General features: G+C 43.7%; 1 protein-coding gene across 7 annotated transcripts in view; it reads right to left on the reverse strand.

Annotated features, from left to right (window-relative positions):
• The window catches only part of LOC137379967 (DDB1- and CUL4-associated factor 1-like), a 134,291-nt gene that overhangs the window by 85,134 nt on the left and 28,662 nt on the right, over positions 1-20,495 (reverse strand). For all 7 annotated transcript variants that reach the window (XM_068051402.1, XM_068051404.1, XM_068051403.1 and 4 more), the window contains exons 2-4: positions 13,621-13,738; positions 12,803-12,879; positions 1,986-2,059 (exon numbers count right to left, since the gene is read on the reverse strand). In XM_068051402.1, the coding sequence (XP_067907503.1) occupies positions 1,986-2,059; positions 12,803-12,879; positions 13,621-13,730 (261 nt within the window). In that variant the 5' untranslated portion in view covers positions 13,731-13,738. The remainder of the gene's footprint in view (positions 1-1,985; positions 2,060-12,802; positions 12,880-13,620; positions 13,739-20,495) is intronic.

Here is a 20,495-nt window from a genome sequence, read left to right on the forward strand (position 1 = left end):
TGAGTGAGTGATCAATCTATTGGACAGAGTCCCCATGGATACAGTTGAAGTAGTACTGATTCATTTAAATACAAAATTATATGGATTTAAGAAAAAATTTTGGGACACCTTATGAATAATTTGAGATCCAACATGCGATAAGTGTAGCATGTTTGGGAGGAACAAGTGACTTTAGTCCTATCACTCTCAAAGCTTCCTACACCTAGGGCTTTTTCTCCTATGTCTGGGCCTGTTGTAAACTAAGTGATTGAGATCGACTGCAATGATTAGCCAACAACTTCATGACTATTAGGATGGTAGATGGTGAACCAGATAGACAGTGGTCGGTTTTCCTCTGGCAATTCCTATGTAAAATTGCATCAACAAATTTCATTCCCACAGACATACCAATGGCATAGGCTGTGGTTCCAAACAGTAACCTGGAGAATTGGTGAAGGCATTGAACTAAGCCACTATTTACTTTGCTCAGCCTGGGTATTCCCAGATCAGCATCCAGAATGATGTGAATCAGAAATCATTCTATGGAGTTACTTTTTATGGAGTCACTCCTTGATGTATGTGCATTCTACATAGAGCCATGCGTTTACAGAATAAAAAGGTCTTTCAGCCATCATGTCTGTATGGTTCTTTAAGAATAATTTAAAATTAACCCCACGTCCTACTCTTCTCCCATAGTCCTGTCTCCTCCTCTTCAAATGTCTGCTACCCCTCTCCTTTAAAAGATGCAATGGTCTCTGCTTCAACTACACTCCAAAAACTCTGCGTAAAGAAAATTTTTCTAATCTCTCTTCACTCAAGGATCATTTTAAATTGATAATCCCTCATCAACTACTCCACAACCAGAAACAGTCGTCCCCATGTCACCCTATCAAAAAAAGTCATGAGGCCCAGTTTACCTCATCCTTCCATTGAAAATCTACAAGCTCATCACTGTATTAAACTCTCATGATCCCCAGGTTCTCACCTGCACTATCAGTCCCAGACAGACATCCATTCTCAGCATTGATCACGCCTCCCCATATAAGCCATTGTACTGCCAGCAGTACGAGCTGGGTGCAGGTGTGCTTGAGTCAGTCAATGCTGCTCTAGACTGGTCGGGCAGGAAAACAGCGAGGAGTCTTAAGAGTTTTCTTCCTCCTTTCAAAACAATGAGCCGGTGAGCGAAATTCAGTCATATGGGAGAAAAACCACAGATCTAAATCCATTTCCTTCACTGTGTTGATAACCCAAAGCATCACATGATAATTGCTGGCTTTTACCCTTCAAGCACTGAAACGTCCATTCAGCTGTCAAACACTTCTCAATTATTTTCTCTTACAGGCAAGCGCTATGGCTGTTAACAGATTACAGTGGTGTCCCTATCAACACCAATCTGCTGCTCCTTACCACTGAGGCAAAGTTGCAAATCCTTTTAATCACAGAACTACCCACCACTACAAATTCAAAGGAACAGGAAGTCAAATTACTATTGATTTCGCCTCAACGCCAAGACCAAAAGACCTTTTGTCCTATGATTTTAAAAATTCTTTCTGCCCGCATAATAGAACAAGGTTACTTTGGATCTGTTTACTCTGGTTTCGGCAACAGGAATAAACCACCTGCACCCTAGAACAGATCCATACAAAAGGGATAAGCTTCAATAGGCAAGTTAGGGTACAAGAGGGATTAAAGGGTGGTGTGGAAGCAGATTCAGTAGTAACATTCAAGAGAACTGAATAAAGACTTGAGGGGAAGGAAGTTACAGGACTGTGGGGAAGAGTAGGAAAATGGGAGTAACTGAATAGCTCTACCAAAGAGTTGGCACAGGCACAATGGGCCAAATGGCCTCCTTCTGTGCTGTATCATTTTAAAAGGGATGGGCTTCAAAGGAAGAGTTAGGGTACAAGAGGGATGGAGTAAATGGCCATTTCTCATTTTTGATTCTTCCTGGTCTGTTAAGCTTGTTATTTGCTGCACTTGAATTACTTAGCAGTAGACATACTTACCGAATTCATAAAATCATCATTCTTGAAGAGTATTTTTAACAGATGTCCCAGTCTACATTCTGGATCTGCTCGACCTGAAAGAGACATTAATTGTACATTAGAAAGACTAGCACTTTTTTCATATTAGATTCCAGCAATCAAGACTTCCTTTCAATTTAGTTTAGAGATACAGCACTGAAACAGGCCCTTCGGCCCACCGAGTCTGTGCCGACCATCAACCACCCACTTATACTAATCCTACCCTAATTCCATATTCCTACCACATCCCCACCTGTCCCTATATTTCCCCACCACCTACCTATACTAGGGGCAATTTATTATGGCCAATTAACCCATCACCCTGCAAGTCTTTGGCATGTGGGAGGAAACCGGAGCACCCGGAGGAAACCCACGCAGACACAGGGAGAACTTGCAAACTCCACACAGGCAGTACCCAGATTTGAACCCGGGTCGCTGGAGCTGTGAGGCTGCGGTGCTAACCACTGCGCCACCCTTTGGGAAAGGTGGGTTAAGTTTAATGTAGGCATGCCTACATTAACTGGTCTGCAATGTTTCCAGAGAGTTCAGTAACTTGCACCTTCCTCTTAAATTGTAAAAATCCTTCAAGTTGAAGCAATTCTGCAAAGTACTGGGTCTGTGGAGCTGTGGAATTGTCTCCTTTTCATACAAAGATACAGCACAGAAGGAGGCCACCGGTCCATCATGTCTGTGCTGACCCTTTACAAAAGCTGTACAATTACTCAGTCCCGTTGAGAGAGTAGGGAGAGGAGTGGTGTTTCAAAGCACTAATGGCAACAGAGCAGCTATACGTGTATAAAATAATGCAGAGATTGGTTAGGCCACAACTGCATCTCAGTTATATCACAGCACTATCAATGCAACCTGCAAAACATTGGGTCTTGGCCAGGTGAATCCTGTTCGATTCACTTTCAGTTTGCAGCCAATTGGGCAAGGCCCACATATCAAGAACCAGCAGCCCTGGGGTCACTTGATTATAAATGCAGGCTTCAGTCATCACTTCCAAGTGCATCACTGCTTAACATATTCCACACAAGATTTCTAATTGTACTGCTGGGTGTTTTACCGCAGTTCACCATCCCTCAGAACACTGAATGCATAACAGAAGGGTAGGCCTCTCACCCCTGCAAGCTCCAACATTCAATATGCTCATAACTGACCTTCAACCTTAACTCCATCTTCCAACACTATCACCAACTCTCTTGAATTCCTTAGTACCCAAAAATCTATCGATCTCAGTTTTGAATATACTCAATGGCTGAAAATCCATAGCCTTCTTGGTAGAGAACACCAAAGATTCAACACTTGAGTGAAGAACTTTCTACTCTCAGCCTTAAATGGCCTGTGACCCTAGTCCTAAACACGCCAGCCAGGGGAAACATCCTCCCAGCATCTACCTTGTCAAGCTCCTTAAGAATTTTGTATTTTTCAATTAGATCACTTCTCATTCTTACATACTAACATACGAACTAGGCGGAATAGGCTATTCAGCCCCTGGAGCCTGCACCACCATTCTATAAGATCATGGCTGATCAGTTGGTGGACACAACTCCACTTCCCTGCCTAACCCCAATACCCTTTGACTCACTTGTTAAGTCAATATTCGGTCTACCTCCACCTTAAAAACATTCAATGACCCTGCCTCCACGGCTCTCCGGGGAAGAGTGTTCCACAGACATATGACCTTCAGAAAAAAATTTCTTATCTGTCTTAAATGGGAGAGCACATTTTTAAACAGTGCCCCCTCGTTTTCATCTCTCCCACAAGGGGAAAACATCCTTTCAATATCCACCCTGTCAAGTCCCCTCAGGATCTTATATGTTTCAATAAGATCACCTTTCATCCCTCTAAACTCCAATGAATAAAGACCCAACCTGTCCAACCTTTCCTCAGAAGATAACCCTTTCATCCCAGGAATCAGTCGAGTGAGCCTTCTCCAATGCAATTTTACCCTTTAAATAAGGAGACCAAAACTGTACACAATACTCACCAATTCCCTGTACAACTGTAGCAAAACATCTCTACTTTTATATTCCATTCCCCTTACAATAAATGAAACATTACATTTGACTTCTTAATCACTTGCTGTACCTGCATACTAACATTTTGCGTTTCGTTTACTAGGACACCCAGATCCCTCTGCATCTCAGTTTTGCAATCTCTCCCCATTTAAATAATATGTTGCTTTTCTATTCTTCTGGCCAAAGTGGACAAGTTCACACTTTCCCACATTATACTCCATCTGCCAAATCTTTGCCCACTCCCTTAACCTATCTATATCCTTTTGCAGACTCATGTCCACTTCACAACTTACTCTCCTATCTTTGTGCCATCAGCAAATTTACTGAACATACATTCTGTCCCTTCATCCAAGTCACCGACATAGATTGTCAATAATTGAGGCCCCAGCACTGATCCCTATGGGACTCCACTAGTTACAGCTTGTCAACCTGAAAACGACCCATTTATGTCTACTCTGTTTCCTGTTAGCTAACCAATCGCCTATCCATGCTAATATGTTACCGCCTATATCATGGGCTCTTATTTTGTTCAGTAAACTTTGATGTGGCACCTTGTCAAATGCCTTCTGGAAATCCAAGTACACCACATCCAATTTCACCTTTATCCACATTGCATGTTACTTCCTAAAAGAACTATTAGTCAAACACTATTTCCCTTTCACAAACCCTGTTGACTCTGCCTGATTATATTGAGATTTTCTAAATGACCTGCTATAACCTCCTTAATAATAGATTCCAGCATTTTCCCCATGACAGATGTTAAGCTGACTGGCCTGTAGTTTCCCACTTTCTGTCTTTCTCATTTCTTGAATAACTGAGTTACATTCGCTATTTTCCAATCTGAAGAGACTTTTCCAGAATCTAGGGAATTCTGGAAAATTAAAACCAATGCATCCACGGTCTCAACAACCACTTCTTTTAAGACCCTAGGATGAAGTCCATCAGGACCTGGAGACTTGTCAGCTTTTAGTTCTAATAAATTTCTCAGTGATGGTATTTGTTTTAAGTTCTTCCCTCCCAAATCTTGATTGACAATTACTTTTGGGATGTTATTTTTATCCTCTACAGATGCAAAAGATCTGTTCAGTTCCTCTGCCATTTCCTCATTTTCCATTATTAACTCCCCAAACACACTCTAGAGGACCGCATACTTACTCTTTTACTTTTTAAATACCTGTAGAAACTGTTAGTATCTGTTTTTATATTTCTAGCGAACTTTCTCCCATACTCTCAATTTCTTCACGTCATTCTGATGATTCCCGCTGCCTTCCCTTAGCCACTCACTCCAGCCTCGCCACTCCACCTCCCCCCACCCCCCCTCCCCCACCACCAGCCGCTCGCTCCAGACCTCACCACTGCTCCCCCACCCTTGGCCAATCGTATCCTCCACGCAGCACTCCACCCGCTCGTTCCCCGTCCCATCTAGCCACTTGTGCCAGGTAGCATCACTTCCCTCCTCTCGGCCAATTGCTCCCACGCTCCATCGTTCCCTGTCGTGCCGAAGCAGCAAGGCTGGCCACGAAGAGTGAGTAAGGAGCGAGTGGCCGAGAGGAGGGAAGCAGCGCGGCCTGGAGCTGGCAGCTGGAGTTTTGGGGGGCGGGGGGGGGGGGGGGGGGGGGGGTGCGCGCGGAGCAGTGGTGAGGTTTGGAGCGAGCGGCTGCAGGGGAGGGGTAAATAGAAAGCGTCGAGGGCGGGAGCAAATGGCTGAAAGGGATCAGCTGGAGCGAGTGGCTGAGGGAAGGCAGCGGTGTGGCAGCGATCGAACAGGGTGAAGTGGCCATTGAAGCAGGGATGGTGGGGGAGGGAGGGAGCTGGGTATTGTTCAGGTGAATGGAGACAGCTATTGAGGGGTGAGGACGTCATCGCGTGGTGCTGTCATACGCGCGCATTCATACTGGCAGGCTGGCAAATGTTCACATGCATTGATGACGTCCACGATCACTCTGCGCATGCTCTTCGTTGTCAGGAGCCACTTTGTTGTTATAACGGCTAACATACCATTTGTTTTCCTAATGCTTACTGCACCTTATGATCAGGTGAGGAAGGGGGTTGAAGTGCTCCCCTCTTTTCCCTCTCTTTGTTTCACTATTACAGTTTTTTTTTAAAGTGGATATACTTGCCAATTCAGTGAATGCTTAACAACATACACACCAATCATAAAAAAGCCAACTGGACAGGTTTTCTTGAATTTAACAAAGAGAGTGTTTAGCTTTATTGTATTTAAATCAATCTAAGTAAAACAATACACAGGATAAAGTGGGGTAGGATAAATTGGTCGAATTAGAGTTCACAGTCTGTGGAGGTTGGTGACTTGGCTGGCTTCAAGCTGGAAATGGTGGGATCGTGACTTTCCTTCTGTGGCCCTGATGCTTCTGATTTGAAGATGAGGATGCTAATGTGGTGGTTCTCCAGGAGGCAGCAACATGACTGATTTTTTTCAAGGCAGTTCTCTGTTTTCTGGAAACTTCTCTACTCTCAGTAGCTCCCCCTCAGGCTTAAGTAATTAAGCACAGAGAGCATTGATCAGTGAACAGACTAACACAATCAAACACAGATCAATTAAAACACAGAACACTACAATCTGCAGCAAGGAATATGCCTCGGTACTCACGGTCAGCAGGCAGAGTTTGAAGCTTGCAAAGTTTGAGTGGTTTGTCTCCACCAATTTAATATTCAGGTTTCCAGCCGGCAGATTGAAAAAAAATCATTTGGCCCAGCACGTCTTCATGATACCTCCATACCACACGAAATGAAATGCGACAACGGGAGCATTTCATTATGAGGTTGTAAATAAAAAACTGTACACACATATTCATCCTCACTCACTTATCAATCTCACACGGCCATAACTGTGCTCGTTTGTCCACCTCCTGGTTGTAATACTACTTTAACATATTGATGTGGCACAACCTTTGCTTTTTCCTATGATTTGGGGTGTCAATTAAATAATTCACCTCACTAACCCTCTTTACTACTCCGTACAGGTCACTGAACCAGGCTTTCAGCGGTTCACCCTGTATTGGTAGTAGCACTAACACGGTCTCCAGGCTGGAATGTTCTAGCATTGGCACATTTATTTGCTTGCCTTTTCATAGATGTATAGGTGTTTTTTTTAAAAAAGTTGCTCCTGAGCCACCGCACAGGCTCGTCAGCCGCTCACAGAACATGGAGATGTAGTCTAACATGGAAAGCTCGTCCGTGTCCCAAAAACCTCTCCTTGATTAGTGAGGACCTCTCGCCCCGAGTCCATAAACTAATTCAAAAGGGACTAAAGTCAGCAGACTCATTTGGCAAATCTCTGGTCGCAAACAGAAGAAATCCCAGGCCTTTGTCCCAGTCCTGGGGGTACTTATAGCAGTATGCCCTGATCATTTTCTTTAGGGTCTGGTAGTACCGCTCCAAATCCCTTGTGATTGGGGGTGATAGGCAGAGGGCTTTAGCTGGGTTATGCTCAGTATACCCATGATCTTTGGAAAGATCCCAAGACTTAAAATTTGTGCCCTGATCCAACTGGATCTTGGCAGGCAGCCCATATTGGGAGAAGAATTGGGTTAGCCATTCCACCACTACCTTGGCAGAGAAAGTTCTTGGGGGATGACCTCTGGAAATTGGGTAGCCACATACACAATGGTAAGATACTGGTAGTCCCCTTTTGTTTGCGGCAGGCTCCACACAATCCACCAGCACTCTGAACGGTTCCCCAAAAGCCAGTATGGGAATTAGGGGTGCAGATTTTATTGTAGGTTGGGGCTTTGCCACAACCTGGCATGTGTAGCAGGTTTTTACAGAACTCCACCACATCCTTGTGGAGTTGTGGCCAGTAAAATGCTGTTCTATGTGGACCTGGGGTTTTCAGATACCGACATGACCGGCCATTGGAATTTGCTGGGCTATTCTCAATATTTTCCTACAATACCTCAGTGGCACCACTACCTGGTGGACCACTGTTCACTCTTCGTCCGCTAGTCTATGAGGAGGTCTCCACTTCATCAGCACCTCATTCTTTAAATAGTAGCACCCTGGAAGTCCCTCTGCTTCAGCTTAGTTTGGGCGGTCTGTACCAACTTTAACGCTGGGTCGTCTTGCTGAGCCTCGACCAAGAAAGACCTACTTAACACTTTCTTTGGTTCCTTTAAATTCCTGAAGGTGGTTTCGGATAACCAGACAGCAGGGTCATCTGTCTATAGTGCCAGTTCAGCCTTCTCGGACAGAGCTTGTTTGATCATGGACCGAGTGACCAAACAGTCAGGGAAAACGCCAGGGACCTGCTCTGCCTCTTTGGCCTTGTTCGGCCTCGCCAAGACCACTGGGGAAGCTACCACCTTTGCCCTCGCCAGGTCATTACCAAGGAGTAGGTCGGCCCCTTCCACAGGTAAACTAGGGACAATCCCCAGAGTTACCAGTCCTGAAATGAGGTCTCACTCCGAGTGCACCCAATATAAAGGTATGGGCATATACTTTCCCCCAATACAGTTTATTAATACTTTGGCATTCAATGCACTCTCTGGGGGAAAAGGTCATGTCTTTTCCCAGCAGAAGGGATTAGGGGATACAGGGGCCACCAAGTATGACTATGGGCTTACTCACCTCACTCGAGGGGTATTGGGTCACATTTCCTCCAGAGACTTATCCTGGTAGCAATCAGGGATGCTATAAAGTTCTCACGCACTCTCAGCGGTACGTTTACAGGGACTTACTGAAGCAGTTAGAGCCACAGCCTGGTCTGCTGTGCTTTCCATCAGGGCCCCTTTTTCCTGCACTGGTCTGGAGTACCCTGACTAATCCCATAGGTTTTCCCTGTAACTTTCAGCAATCAGCTCGAAGGTGACCTGCTTTGCTACAATGGAAACACACAGGTTTTTGGACAGCACTCCTGTTCTCAGCACATTCCTTTTTGGCCTGAGGAGGGCCCCGTTTCCAGCTTTCCCTTCTCGCCCATAGCTGTTCATCCTCCTATCCTTTTCAGATTTTTGGAGGTAACAAGGGAAGGGTTTCCTTTGGGGCAAGGGCTTGTGGACAAGATCAATCAGCTAGGATTGCTGCCTGCCTGGCTCCTGGAACCTTTTATTCCTCCACGTGGGTTTTTATGGAAAGGGGAAGCGAGTTTTTGAACTCCAAGAAGGATCACCTGTGAGGTTTTCATAGGTGTGCTCTCTCAAGTGCCCGTATCCATCGGTCGAAAGAGAGTTGGTTAACCCTTTCAAACGTGATGGAAGTTTGCTCAGGCCGTTTTTGAAGAGTTTGGAATTTTTGGCAGTACACCACCGGTACCAGCTCACATGCGTTTAGGATAGCACTTTTGGTCATCTGTTTGATGAACGCTTGTCGGACAATACAGAATAAACCTCAAATGCTTTTCCTGTTTATCAGTAGCAGAGTCCAGCCCTCCGCTGGCCACTTCAACTGTTTTGCAAGCTTTTCAAATGAGATGGAAAATGCTCCACTCAAACTTTGATATCAACTGGAAGAAATTTAAGAGCTCAGCACTTGGTCCTGAGTTAGGGGTAGTTCTCAGTAGCGGTGTCTTCCATTGGGTATTTTGGGTTTTCTATTCAGTTCAAGCTGCCTTAACTCTTTCCCGCTTCTCCTTCTGGAAAGCTCTTTCCCTTTCCTGGGATTCTCTCTCCTCCTTCTGTTCCTGAAATTCAGCTCTCGTCTCCGCTATTCCAGCTGTAACTTGGCTAGTGCTAGCTTTTTGGTTACAAATTCTATGTCTGCCTCCAGTCCTTCAGTTTCAATTTCAAAATGGTTGGCCACAAGTTTTAGGATTTTGGGTTTCCTAGCTTTTAGTTGGATATTTATCTCCAAATGCCCTCTTCAACGGATAGGGCTTTTAAACTGTTCCAAGTTACTTCACTCTGTTCTAGGAAGGTACTGGCCTCGAATGTGGACATTTTAGTATTCTAGCACTGAAAACCACAAGAAAACCTGTATTAAAGTTTTTAAAAAAAAATTGCTAGGGGTCAATTTGGTTTCCCGCTTCCAATTTTTCATTTGTCTTTGGGTTTGATCCTGGATGAGCCCCCAAATTTGTTACAATCAGGTGAGGAGGGGTCGAAGGGCTCCCCTCTTCTCCCTCGCCTTGTTTGACCACAAGAAGTTTCTTTAAGTGGATATACTTGTCAATTCAATGAGTGTTTAACTGTTTACGTGCCGTGATCAGAAGAGGAGCCAATCGGACAGGTTTTCTTGAGTTTAAGAGGTTAGCTTTATTGCACTTAAACCGATCTAAGTAAAATAACTTATACACACACACAGGTTACCTAGTGGGGAAGGATAGATTGGCCGAATTACAGTTCGGAGAAATAAAAAGAGTATACAGTCTGTGGCAGCTGGTAACTTGGCTGGCATCAGGCTGAATTTGGTGGTTGTACAACTTTCTTTTGGTGGTCCTGAGGCTTCCGGTTTGAAGACATGGATGCTACTTCAGTGGTTCTCCGGGGAGACAGCAATGCAACTGATTTTTTTCCAAGGGGATCTCTGTTCTTTCCGGAAACTTCTTTACTCTCAGTTGCTCCCGCCTCAAGCTTAAGTAATTTACCAAAGTGAGCAGTGATCGTTGAACAGACTAACACAATCAAACACAGCTCAGTTCAACCACTGAACACTACAGTCTGCAGCAGGAAATATGCCTTGGTGCTCACAGTCAGCAGGCAGAGTTTCAAGCTTGCAAGGTTTGAGTGATTCGTCTCCACCAATTTAATATTCAGGTTTCCAGCCGATGGATTAAAAAAAAATCATTCAACCTAGCATGTTTTCGTATGACTTGCATGTTAACTTTATGTAATTTATGTACAAAGATACCCAGGTCCATCTGAATACCAACACTTTCCAGTCTCTCACCATTTAAAAAAAATATGCTGCCTTTCTACTTTTCCTACCAAAGTGGGTAACCTCACACTTCTCCACATTATATTCCATCCACCACATTCTTGCTCACTTAACTTGTCTAAGTTCCTTTGTGTCCTCTTCAGTTTACTTTCCCACCTAACTTTTTGCAGTTGGCAAACTTAGATACAAGCGGTCCCCTCATCTAAGGCATTGATATAGATAAGCAGCAGAGGCCCAAGTACTGATCTTTGTGGCACCCCACTAGTTACAGCCAGTCAACCTCAAATTGACCCAATTAATCCTACTGTTTTCTGTCCATTAACCAATCCTCAATCAATGCTTATATTACCCACAATCCCATGAGTCCTGATGGTGCTATAAACCTTGGATGGCACCTTACCAAATGCTTTTTGAAAATCCAAATATATTACATCCACTGGTTTCCCCCTCACCTATGCTCCTAGTTACATCCTTAAAAAAAACGAAGATTTGTCAAACACTATTTCCTTTCTATAAATCCATGTTGACTCTGACCAATCATTATTAAAGTGCCCCGTTACCACATCCCAAATAGATTCTAGCATTTTCCCTACAACTAATTGGCCTGTAGTTCCCAGTTTTCTCTCTCCCTCCTTCCTTCAATTTTGGGGTTACGTTTACTACCCATAGTCAAGTGCAACTCAAACAATGGGGCAGTAGTACAATCAGCTACATGGAGTTTTGTAGGAGTCCCCTAGAAATTACACACTAACCCCGTGCTCTCCCTAGAAATCACACACGACCAACACGCTGTGTTCTTCCGAGAAAGCGCACACCCAGTGAACAGGAAATTCTGTCCAGTTAAACAGTCACGCCCACAATAATGGAACAATATTTTAACTGGTTTCAGAAGGTGGCACTGCAGCTGAACTCTCGGCACTTTTATTGCTATTTCCAGGCAAATTCTAAGCTAAAAATTTCACAGGACACCAATTGCAACATTTGCCCCAGTGGCAGAGTAGATTACTGACTTGTCACATGCAATGTTCAGCTGGGTCCGGTCCCTGAATTATCACACACAAGCCATTAGCATACATTCCCGATTTGTTGGTCTCTACTATTGCTACATATTGTCGTTTGGTAGTACAGAAATTGAGTATTGCTGAAAACAGACATTTTGTCGAAGCTTTTTGTCTTGCACACATCAGGACAATCCGCAAGAATACTAATGTAAGGGGAAGCAACAAATTAATACCGTATGAGAAAGAGTGCGCGCTGACTGGTGATAAGTGGACTCTGATGGGTAGAAGTGTTGCCATGGAGAATGCAGCAGTTTATGGTGACTGACAGTTAACTGCCAAGCTTTGTTTGAAATTTAAACCAGGCAGCTTGACTGATTGGTCAAGGCATTGCCCTCAGGAATGAACCAGTGAATGACTGTCACATTTTGTTTAGTTGAAACAGGCGCAATGTGTGTACATGTTCTTTTTGTCTGCAAAGAACAGGACCCTGTGCTTTAATATATGTAGATTCCAGTACGCGCAAATGTGCCACAGTGCAAACCTGAATGACAATCTTAAATTGGTCGTCAGTGTAATTCCTAGCACACTGAGGGTTATTTAGCAAATGCTATTCAACTGCACAATCACATCTGATGTTGGACACCGTTTTGAGTTTTGCAAGCATGGGCTAGTTGGGTACGGTCTCTACCTTGCCTGTAGCAAATAGCCGCAGGGACTTGTTAAACAAATTAAGTATACCATATAAATTTGTTGTTTTCCCTTACATTGATATTCTTTCAGATTGTCCTGATGAGTGCAAGACGAAAAGCTTTGAAAAAAATGTCTGTTTTCAGCAATATTGCTATATAATTCAATAGCAGGCCTCTTCTCAGATAATGCGATTCAGATTTGGCCGGAAGGTCAGTTGTTGCGACTGTAGCTATTAAATGCGAGAGGTCAAGCTTACCAGGGTGCCTATCATCGAAGGGATCAGGGTCAGCCTTATGGTACTCCTCAGTCTCCTTCTCAATGAGGTCTGAAATCCTAAAAAGGGAAAAGAGAATGTTTTCAACACAATAACTCCTAGCACCATCTTCAGGCTATTGGATTTTTGTGCTACACTGTTGTCCCCATTTAATTGAACAAAGGGGGATTCTATCCATTTGTGATTCTTAATCACATTTTTTTGTTGCGTTTTTATGAAACCTTCACTTTTTTTAAAAAAGGAATATGTTAATGATGTCACTGGAATGCTTACCAAGTCTAAGGAAACAAGGCAGTTGAATTAGCCTTTAAGATTTTTAACCGAGCAGATCGTTCAAATGGTGTCATTTTAATGCTGCACAGTCAGCTCATTCACATTGTGAGATTCAGTAACTCCAAAAATTGACCTGCTTCCCAGTGATCAGCCAACGCTGCGTTTTTAAATGAGAACCATTCTGCTCATAAGGCTAACAGCTTTCATGGGAGAATGGAACACTTTTCACTTTGGGCAGTCAATGTTGGCATCAAGCACTCACAGGTGTATTTAGCACAATTATATGCAGAATAAAGCTCCCTCTACAATCTCCACCCTTACCCGCAGTGAGCATGCCTTCAGTCCTTCCTTCCCCACCCCCAAGTGCACCCACTTTACCCTCCCCACCCCCAGTGTCCAACACTCTATTTGCAGTGCCATAAATCCCAACAGAACCTAACATTCTATATTTTGACTTGAGAGTTTCTCAACTTCCGGGTCATTCCTAAGGAGGGAATTTAACAAGTTTGAACTGTTCCTGGGTTTACTTGGTCAAGACAGGAACGATATTCTGCCCGTTGTTGTTCTCCCTCTCCCACTGCTCCAGTAATGAAGTGAGTTCGGCTTTAGAATCAACATTCGAAGTAACGGAAGCCATTGCTGAGCCTGGTGAGAGGGCAGAGAAAGAACAAATTTTTAGGAACACCAGATGACCACTCGTTCCCTCCCCTTCCCACTCCATAAAATACTGACCACTGAAATGCAATTTTAATTCCACTCTTACAGTTGTTATGATAGGATGGGAAACCCACACAAAACATTATCCCATTTATTCTGGCACTGCTGTACAATTAAAACATTACACAGATAGGTGCAAAAGTTCTTGGGATTCCCACTGTTAAGAACTGCGCAAGCTCAGTCCCCAAGTCAACAAGACTCTATCAAGAGACAGAATTCATATGTGACTGACCAACACCCCACCACCCACCCCAACCCAGTGATTTCAGGAGGCAGCAGGCTGATTTAAATCCTCTGTTTCCCCCCTCCCCCAACCTATGTTATCCCCATCCAGTCAAAATCAGTTTAAACACCAAAATGGACGTATTGCACTTTAGCAGACTAGACTGAGAGACAGTAATTGAAGAGAAATTGTTAAGATAGGAACATTTCTTTTGTGTTAACCATTACCTGGAGTCAGTGACAGTCAATGCTGAGCTCATGTTCCAGCTCCCAACAAGCTAAGAGAACACTACAGTATAAAACAGCTGTGGAACAGCTTGGATCCGACTCTTCTTTGCTCATGCCCTTCAGCAGACCCTCTGAGCCTCCCTGGCTGTGGGTTTCAGACTGAATTGAGCTTTCTCACTACTCCCTCTCCCCCTGCTCTACAATTAAAGGCAACATCAACTCAGCTGCCATACTGCAAGGGGTCTTCACTGTATGGTAAAAGAGAAACTGTATGAAGGACCCTTCCCAAGCATCAGGGAAGATACAACAGGTGAGGATTCCAGGCTACAGAACTTTCTCAACAGTCAAGGCCAGTTTCAAATAGAAAAAAAAACATAATTCCAAGGCAGTAATTTTATTCTAGAAGTTCTGGATAAAGTTGAGAACAAAAACATTTTTCGCTCACAGTTTATCACATCAGGTGTAATCTTAAATTCATATAACATTTCCTAAAATCATTTCTAAAAGATGTAGCCACCAGACCCAATCATCAGATGGTCGATTTTGCATGTACTATAGCAACTTAAGACAGTCCGTTTCATTGTTCTGCAATGCTTTTAAATCATCACTTCTAATTGCTGCCAACACTAGTCACAACCTAGAAACAACTGCACTTCATTACAATTAATTTGCATTTATATAATGCCTTTAACATAGTAAACGCATCACAAGATGCTGCACAGGAGTGTTAGCAAGCCACAAAAGGAGTATTTAGAACAGGTAACCAAAGGTTTGGTCAAAGCAGCACCTTACAGAAGCAAAGACAGGGAGGTTGATGGAAGGAATTCCAGAGTTTAGGGCCCCAGCAGCTGAAGGTATGGTTGTGAATGGCAGAGTGATGAAAATTGGGGATGTACAAGAAGCCAGAATTTGAGAGATCTCAAAGGATTGTAGGTCTGAAGGAGGTTACAGAGATAGGGAGTGCGAGGCCATAGAGGGAAACGAGGATGAGCACTTTAAATTACAGATACTACTGGACTGGGAGATTAAGGAGCACAAGGGTGATGGGTGAACGGGATTTGATGCGAGTTATGATACAGTTTTAGATGAGCACATGTTCATGGAGGGTGTGAGGTGGGCCAGGAATGCATTGGAATAGTCGCATCTAGAGGTGACAGATGCACGGATGAGTGTTCCTGCAGGTGAGCTGAGGCAGGGTCGAGATGGGTAATGTTAGAGGTTGAAGTAGGCGGATCTTGGTGATGGAGAGGATATGGGGTCGGACACCCAGCTCAGGATCAAACAGAAAGCCAAATAAATAGACGTTCTCAGTCACAGCTGTTTTGGGTGGATGAAGGACAATCAATAAGACAAAGCTCCAAGTACCTGAAGATGAGCAACAGGACTTGGCACTTCAGGGGTGTATCAAATGATCTGAAGTGGCGCCAACTGAGGTTCCCCTCAGAGTTCAGAAGTTTGTGGATTCAAGTCCCACTTCGTGACTTGAGAACATAATTTAGACTGACACTCCAGTGCTCCTGCATTGTGGCTCAGACGAGATGTCAGACTAACCTGTACAGGTGAAGGCAAGACTCTATAGCAATATTCAAATAAGAGCAGGCAATTCATCCATCAATCAGTATCAAAGCAGATTAACTCGCCACTTTTCTCATTACTCTATGCAGAACCATGTTGTGCTCAAATTGGTGCCACGTCTCCCTACATTACTTTTGAAGTATAGTTACTGTTGTAATTAGTTGGCTGTGAAGCACTTTGGAATGTACCAGCAATGGAAAAGGTGCTATATAAATGCAAGTTCTTTCTATATAAGCCTATGTGCCTCATCACTGGCGTGGCGTTCCCTTGCCAGTAGCCTAGGTTAGATGTTGCCACTGCTTCCTGTGTAGAATAAAGAAATCTAATGTAAATGATTTATGTTTATTAAAGGATCGTGGTAGCGAGACTCTAGTGTTCAGTCGATCTGGATTTCCGTGGATTTATGCTCTACGTCTCTTCATCTAACCATCTCAGTATAACCCTCTATTTCTTTCTCCCTGATGTCTTTCTGTAACTTCCCCTTAAATGCATCCATGCTTTTTGCCCCAACTATCCTGTGATAGCGAATTCCATATTCTATCATTCTCTGGGTAAAGAAGCTCTTCTGAAACACATTAATTTGCAATATTACAACAGAATCACTATTAACTTCATTGCTTATTATTTCATTGGAAAGGAAGCAGCAGGAAAGAAAACAAACAAAAAAAAGAGAGTTTAATGTGAATTATAATTATTAATACTGTCAATAGGATAGAAGATGCATTGGTTGTAACTTTCCACAATTCCGTAGAGTCTGGAAAGATCCATCAGATTGGAAAATAGCAATGTAACTCCTCTATTCATGAAAGGAAGGAGACAGAAAACAGGAAACTACAGGCCAGTTAACCTAACTTTTGTCATAAAGGAAATACTAGAATCTATTCAGCAGGTTATAGCAGGATGCTTCGAAACTCTTAATGCAATCAGGCAGTCAACGTGGTTTTGTGAAAGGGAAATAGTGAGACTAATTTATTAGAGTTCTTTGAGGAAGCAACTTGGATAAAGGGAATCTGTAGATATGGTGTACTTGGATTTCCAAAAGGCATTTGATAAGGTGCCACATCAAAGATGAGAACACAAAATAAGAGCTCATGGTGTAGGGGGTAACATATTAGCATGGATAGAGGATTAGTCAGCTAACAGGAAGCAAAGAGTAGGGTCATTTTCGGGTTGGCAAGCTGTAACTAGTAGAGTGTCACAGCGATCAGTGTTGGGGCCTCAATTATTTCCAATCTATATAAATGACTTGGGGACTGAATGTGTGGTTGCTAAGTTTGCTGATGACATAAAGATAGGTAGGAGAATAAGTCTGAGGAGGATATAAGGAGTCTGCAAAGGGATTTAGATAGGTTAATTGAGTGGGCAAAAATTTGGAAGATGGAGTATACAGCGGGAAAATGTGAACTTCTCCACTTTGGCAGGAAGAATAGAAACACAGTATAGTATTTAAATGGAGAGAGATTGCAGAACTCTGGAGGTAGAGGGATCCGGGTGTCCTGGTACATCATTCACAAGAAGTTACTTTGCAGGTACAGCAAATGATTAGGAATACAAATGGAATGTTGTCATTTATTGCAAGGGGAATGGAACATAAAAGTAAGGAAGTTTTGCTATAGTTGTACAGGGCGTTGGCGAGACATCTGGAATACTGTGTACAGATTTGGTCTCCTTAAGAAAGGATAAAATTGCATTAGCAGTTCAGAGAAGGCTCACTCGACTGATTCCTGTGAAGAGGCTATCTTATGAGGAAAGGCTGGGCCTATACTCTTTGGCATTTAGAAGAATGAGATAATCTTATTGAAACATAAAAGATCATGAGGGGACTTGATGGGATGGATCCTGACAGGATGTTTCCCCATGTGGGAAAGTTTGGAACCGGACAGTTTAGATGGAGATGAGGAGAAATTTTCTCGGAGGGTCATCAAGCTGTGGAATTCTCTTCCCAGAGAACAGTGGAGGCAGGGTCATTGAATATTTTGAAGGCACAGTTAGATAGATTCTTGAAAGTAGAGTTGAGGCCACAATCAGATCAGCCATGATCTTATCAAAAGGCAGAACAACCTTGAAGGCCGAATGACCTACTCCTGCTCCCAAGTCATATGATCGTACGTAGTCAAGTTGTTTAAAATGAAGAAGGGATTCGATAGGGTAGATATAGAGAAAGTACTTCCTCAGGTGAGAGTGTCCAGAATAAGGGAGCAGAATCTAAAAACTAGTGCTTGTCAGATAAGGGCAAAAAGTGATATGGATCAAAGGTGGGTAAATGGGGTTGAGGGACAAAATCACCACGATCCAATAGAATGATAGAACAGGCAGGCAATTTACCAAGATCACCCAAACTCCAAGATATGGTGCTAGTTAACCATAATGCCCCCCATACACACACACAGGCAAGACATGGGAGTCCCCCCTTTTTTTAAAAATTCATTTTGTGTGAAAGAGGCTGCGGTGCTAACCACTGCACCACGGTGCCGCCACATGTAGGCCAGACCAGGTAAGATCATCAGATTTCCTTCCCTAAAAGGACATGAGCAAACCAGATGGGTTTTTACAACAAATTGAGAATGGTTTCATGGTCACCACTAGACTAGCTTTTTAATTCCATATTAAATTAAATTCAAATTCCACCATCTACCGTGGTGGGATTCGAACCAGTGTCCCCAGAGCATTAGCCTGGGGCTCTGGGGTACTAGTCTAGTGACATCACCACTACGCCACCACCTCCCCTGGAGAACTGCCTGGCACAAGCTATCCCTTCATAAATAACATATGTGGAAACAGAGTGTTAAACTCTGCATTCCTCCAACTAAAACCTCAATGCTGACATATTCCAGGACCACGACCCAAGGTCTGCCAAGGTTCAGGATCAATTTAAGTATCAAAGTCCACAACCATACCCCAATGCCACCAAAGATAAAGAATCACCTCCAGTGCAGCTAAAGGACACTGCTTATAAAGGCCTGCTCGGGTCTGCAAATGAAACCAGGCCTGAGCCCAACAGAACCACATCCGACCCGAGCCCAACCTGGCCCAAGTCCTTTCATTTTTTCCTGCGCCCAACCCGACCCCTGGAATGTTCAGTTAACGTAGCTTCCGTTTGCCGGACCCAGAAGAGCGACCCGACCCAGATATGTCATCGGGTCCTGTCGGGTAGCCATACTCTAACTGCTTCTACCTGTCAATATCTAACTCCAACAGGCATCACAGATGCTATTGTACTGTGCATAATTAAAACAAAAGTGAATAAAAATGTAACAGCCACTCATTTACAGCTTTCACACAATACTGGAGGTTTGTGGATGTTCAGTCCCCAAAGCCAGTAAAATCACAGAATAGCAAAGAATAAAAATGGAATTTGGCTTATTCGCTAACTGTAAACCAGTGTTATCTCTCACCTGATTCTATCCACTATTGTTCTAAATCAGCAAATTTCCTGTCCTGTGAGCAATGCCATGCCAGATCATTCAAATGTTCAATAAATTCATACGAACACAAACAGGATCAGGACATTCAGCCCCTCCGTCATTCAATTAGACCATGGATTCTCTGTAGCTTAACTCTATTTACACCTCAATTCCATACTATTTAATACCTTAATAAAAATTTCAGTTTTGAAAGTTTCTTAATTGACTTAGTCTCAACTACTTCACTTTTTTTGGGGGGGGGGGGGAAAAAGAGAAAAAGGGGACATGGAAAAAAGATTCACATTTTTTTTCCAATTCATTCATTGATTGTGAGCATTGCTGGCAAGGCCAGCATTTATTACCCACCCCAAATTGCCCTTGAGAAGTTGGTGGTAAGTCACCTTTTTGAACCACTGCAGTCCATTTGGTGTAGGTACATCCATAGTACTGTTAAGAAGGGATGCCCAAGATTTTGACCCAGTGACAGTGAAGGAACAGTGATATATTTCTAAGTCAGGGAGACACTTGGAGGGGAACTTGCAATTGGCGGTGTTCCCATGCATCTGCTGCCCTTGTCCGAGGTGGTAGAGGTCACAGGTTTGAAAGTTCTGTTGAAAGAGCCTTGTTGAGTTGCTGCAGTGCATCTTGTAGATGGTACCCAGCTGCCACTGTGCTCCGGTGGTGGAGGGTGTGAATGTTTAAGGTGGGAGGATGGGGTGCCGAACACGTGGGCTGCTGTCTTGGATGGTGTCGAGCTTCTTGAGTGTTGTTGGAGCTGCACCCATCTAGGCAAGTGGGGAGTATTCCATCACACTCCTGACTTGTGCCTTGTAGATGGTGGACAGGCTTTGGGCAGTCAGGACGTGTGTCACTCGCCACAGGATTCCCAGCCTCTGACCTGCTTTTGCAGCGCAGTATTTATATGGCTGGTCCAGTTCAGTTGCTGGTCAAGGGTAACCTTCCGGATATTGATGGTGGGGGATTCAGCGATGGTAATACCACTGAATGTCAAGGGGAGATGGTTAGATTCTCTTGATGATCATTGCATGGTACTTGTGTGGCACAAGTGGCACTTGCCACTTATCAGGCCAAGCCGGAATGCTGCCCAGGTCTTGCTGCATGTGGGCTGCTTCAGTATCTGAGTTGCAAATGGTACTGAATACTGCGTAACCAACAAACATCCCCATTTCTACGGGAGCGGTGACTCCAAATGACGACAGAGACACAGATATGACTCCAACAAGACCCAAAAACTT

This window comes from Heterodontus francisci, chromosome 19, assembly GCF_036365525.1.
Source record: "Heterodontus francisci isolate sHetFra1 chromosome 19, sHetFra1.hap1, whole genome shotgun sequence".
Taxonomy (NCBI): Eukaryota; Metazoa; Chordata; class Chondrichthyes; order Heterodontiformes; family Heterodontidae; genus Heterodontus; species Heterodontus francisci.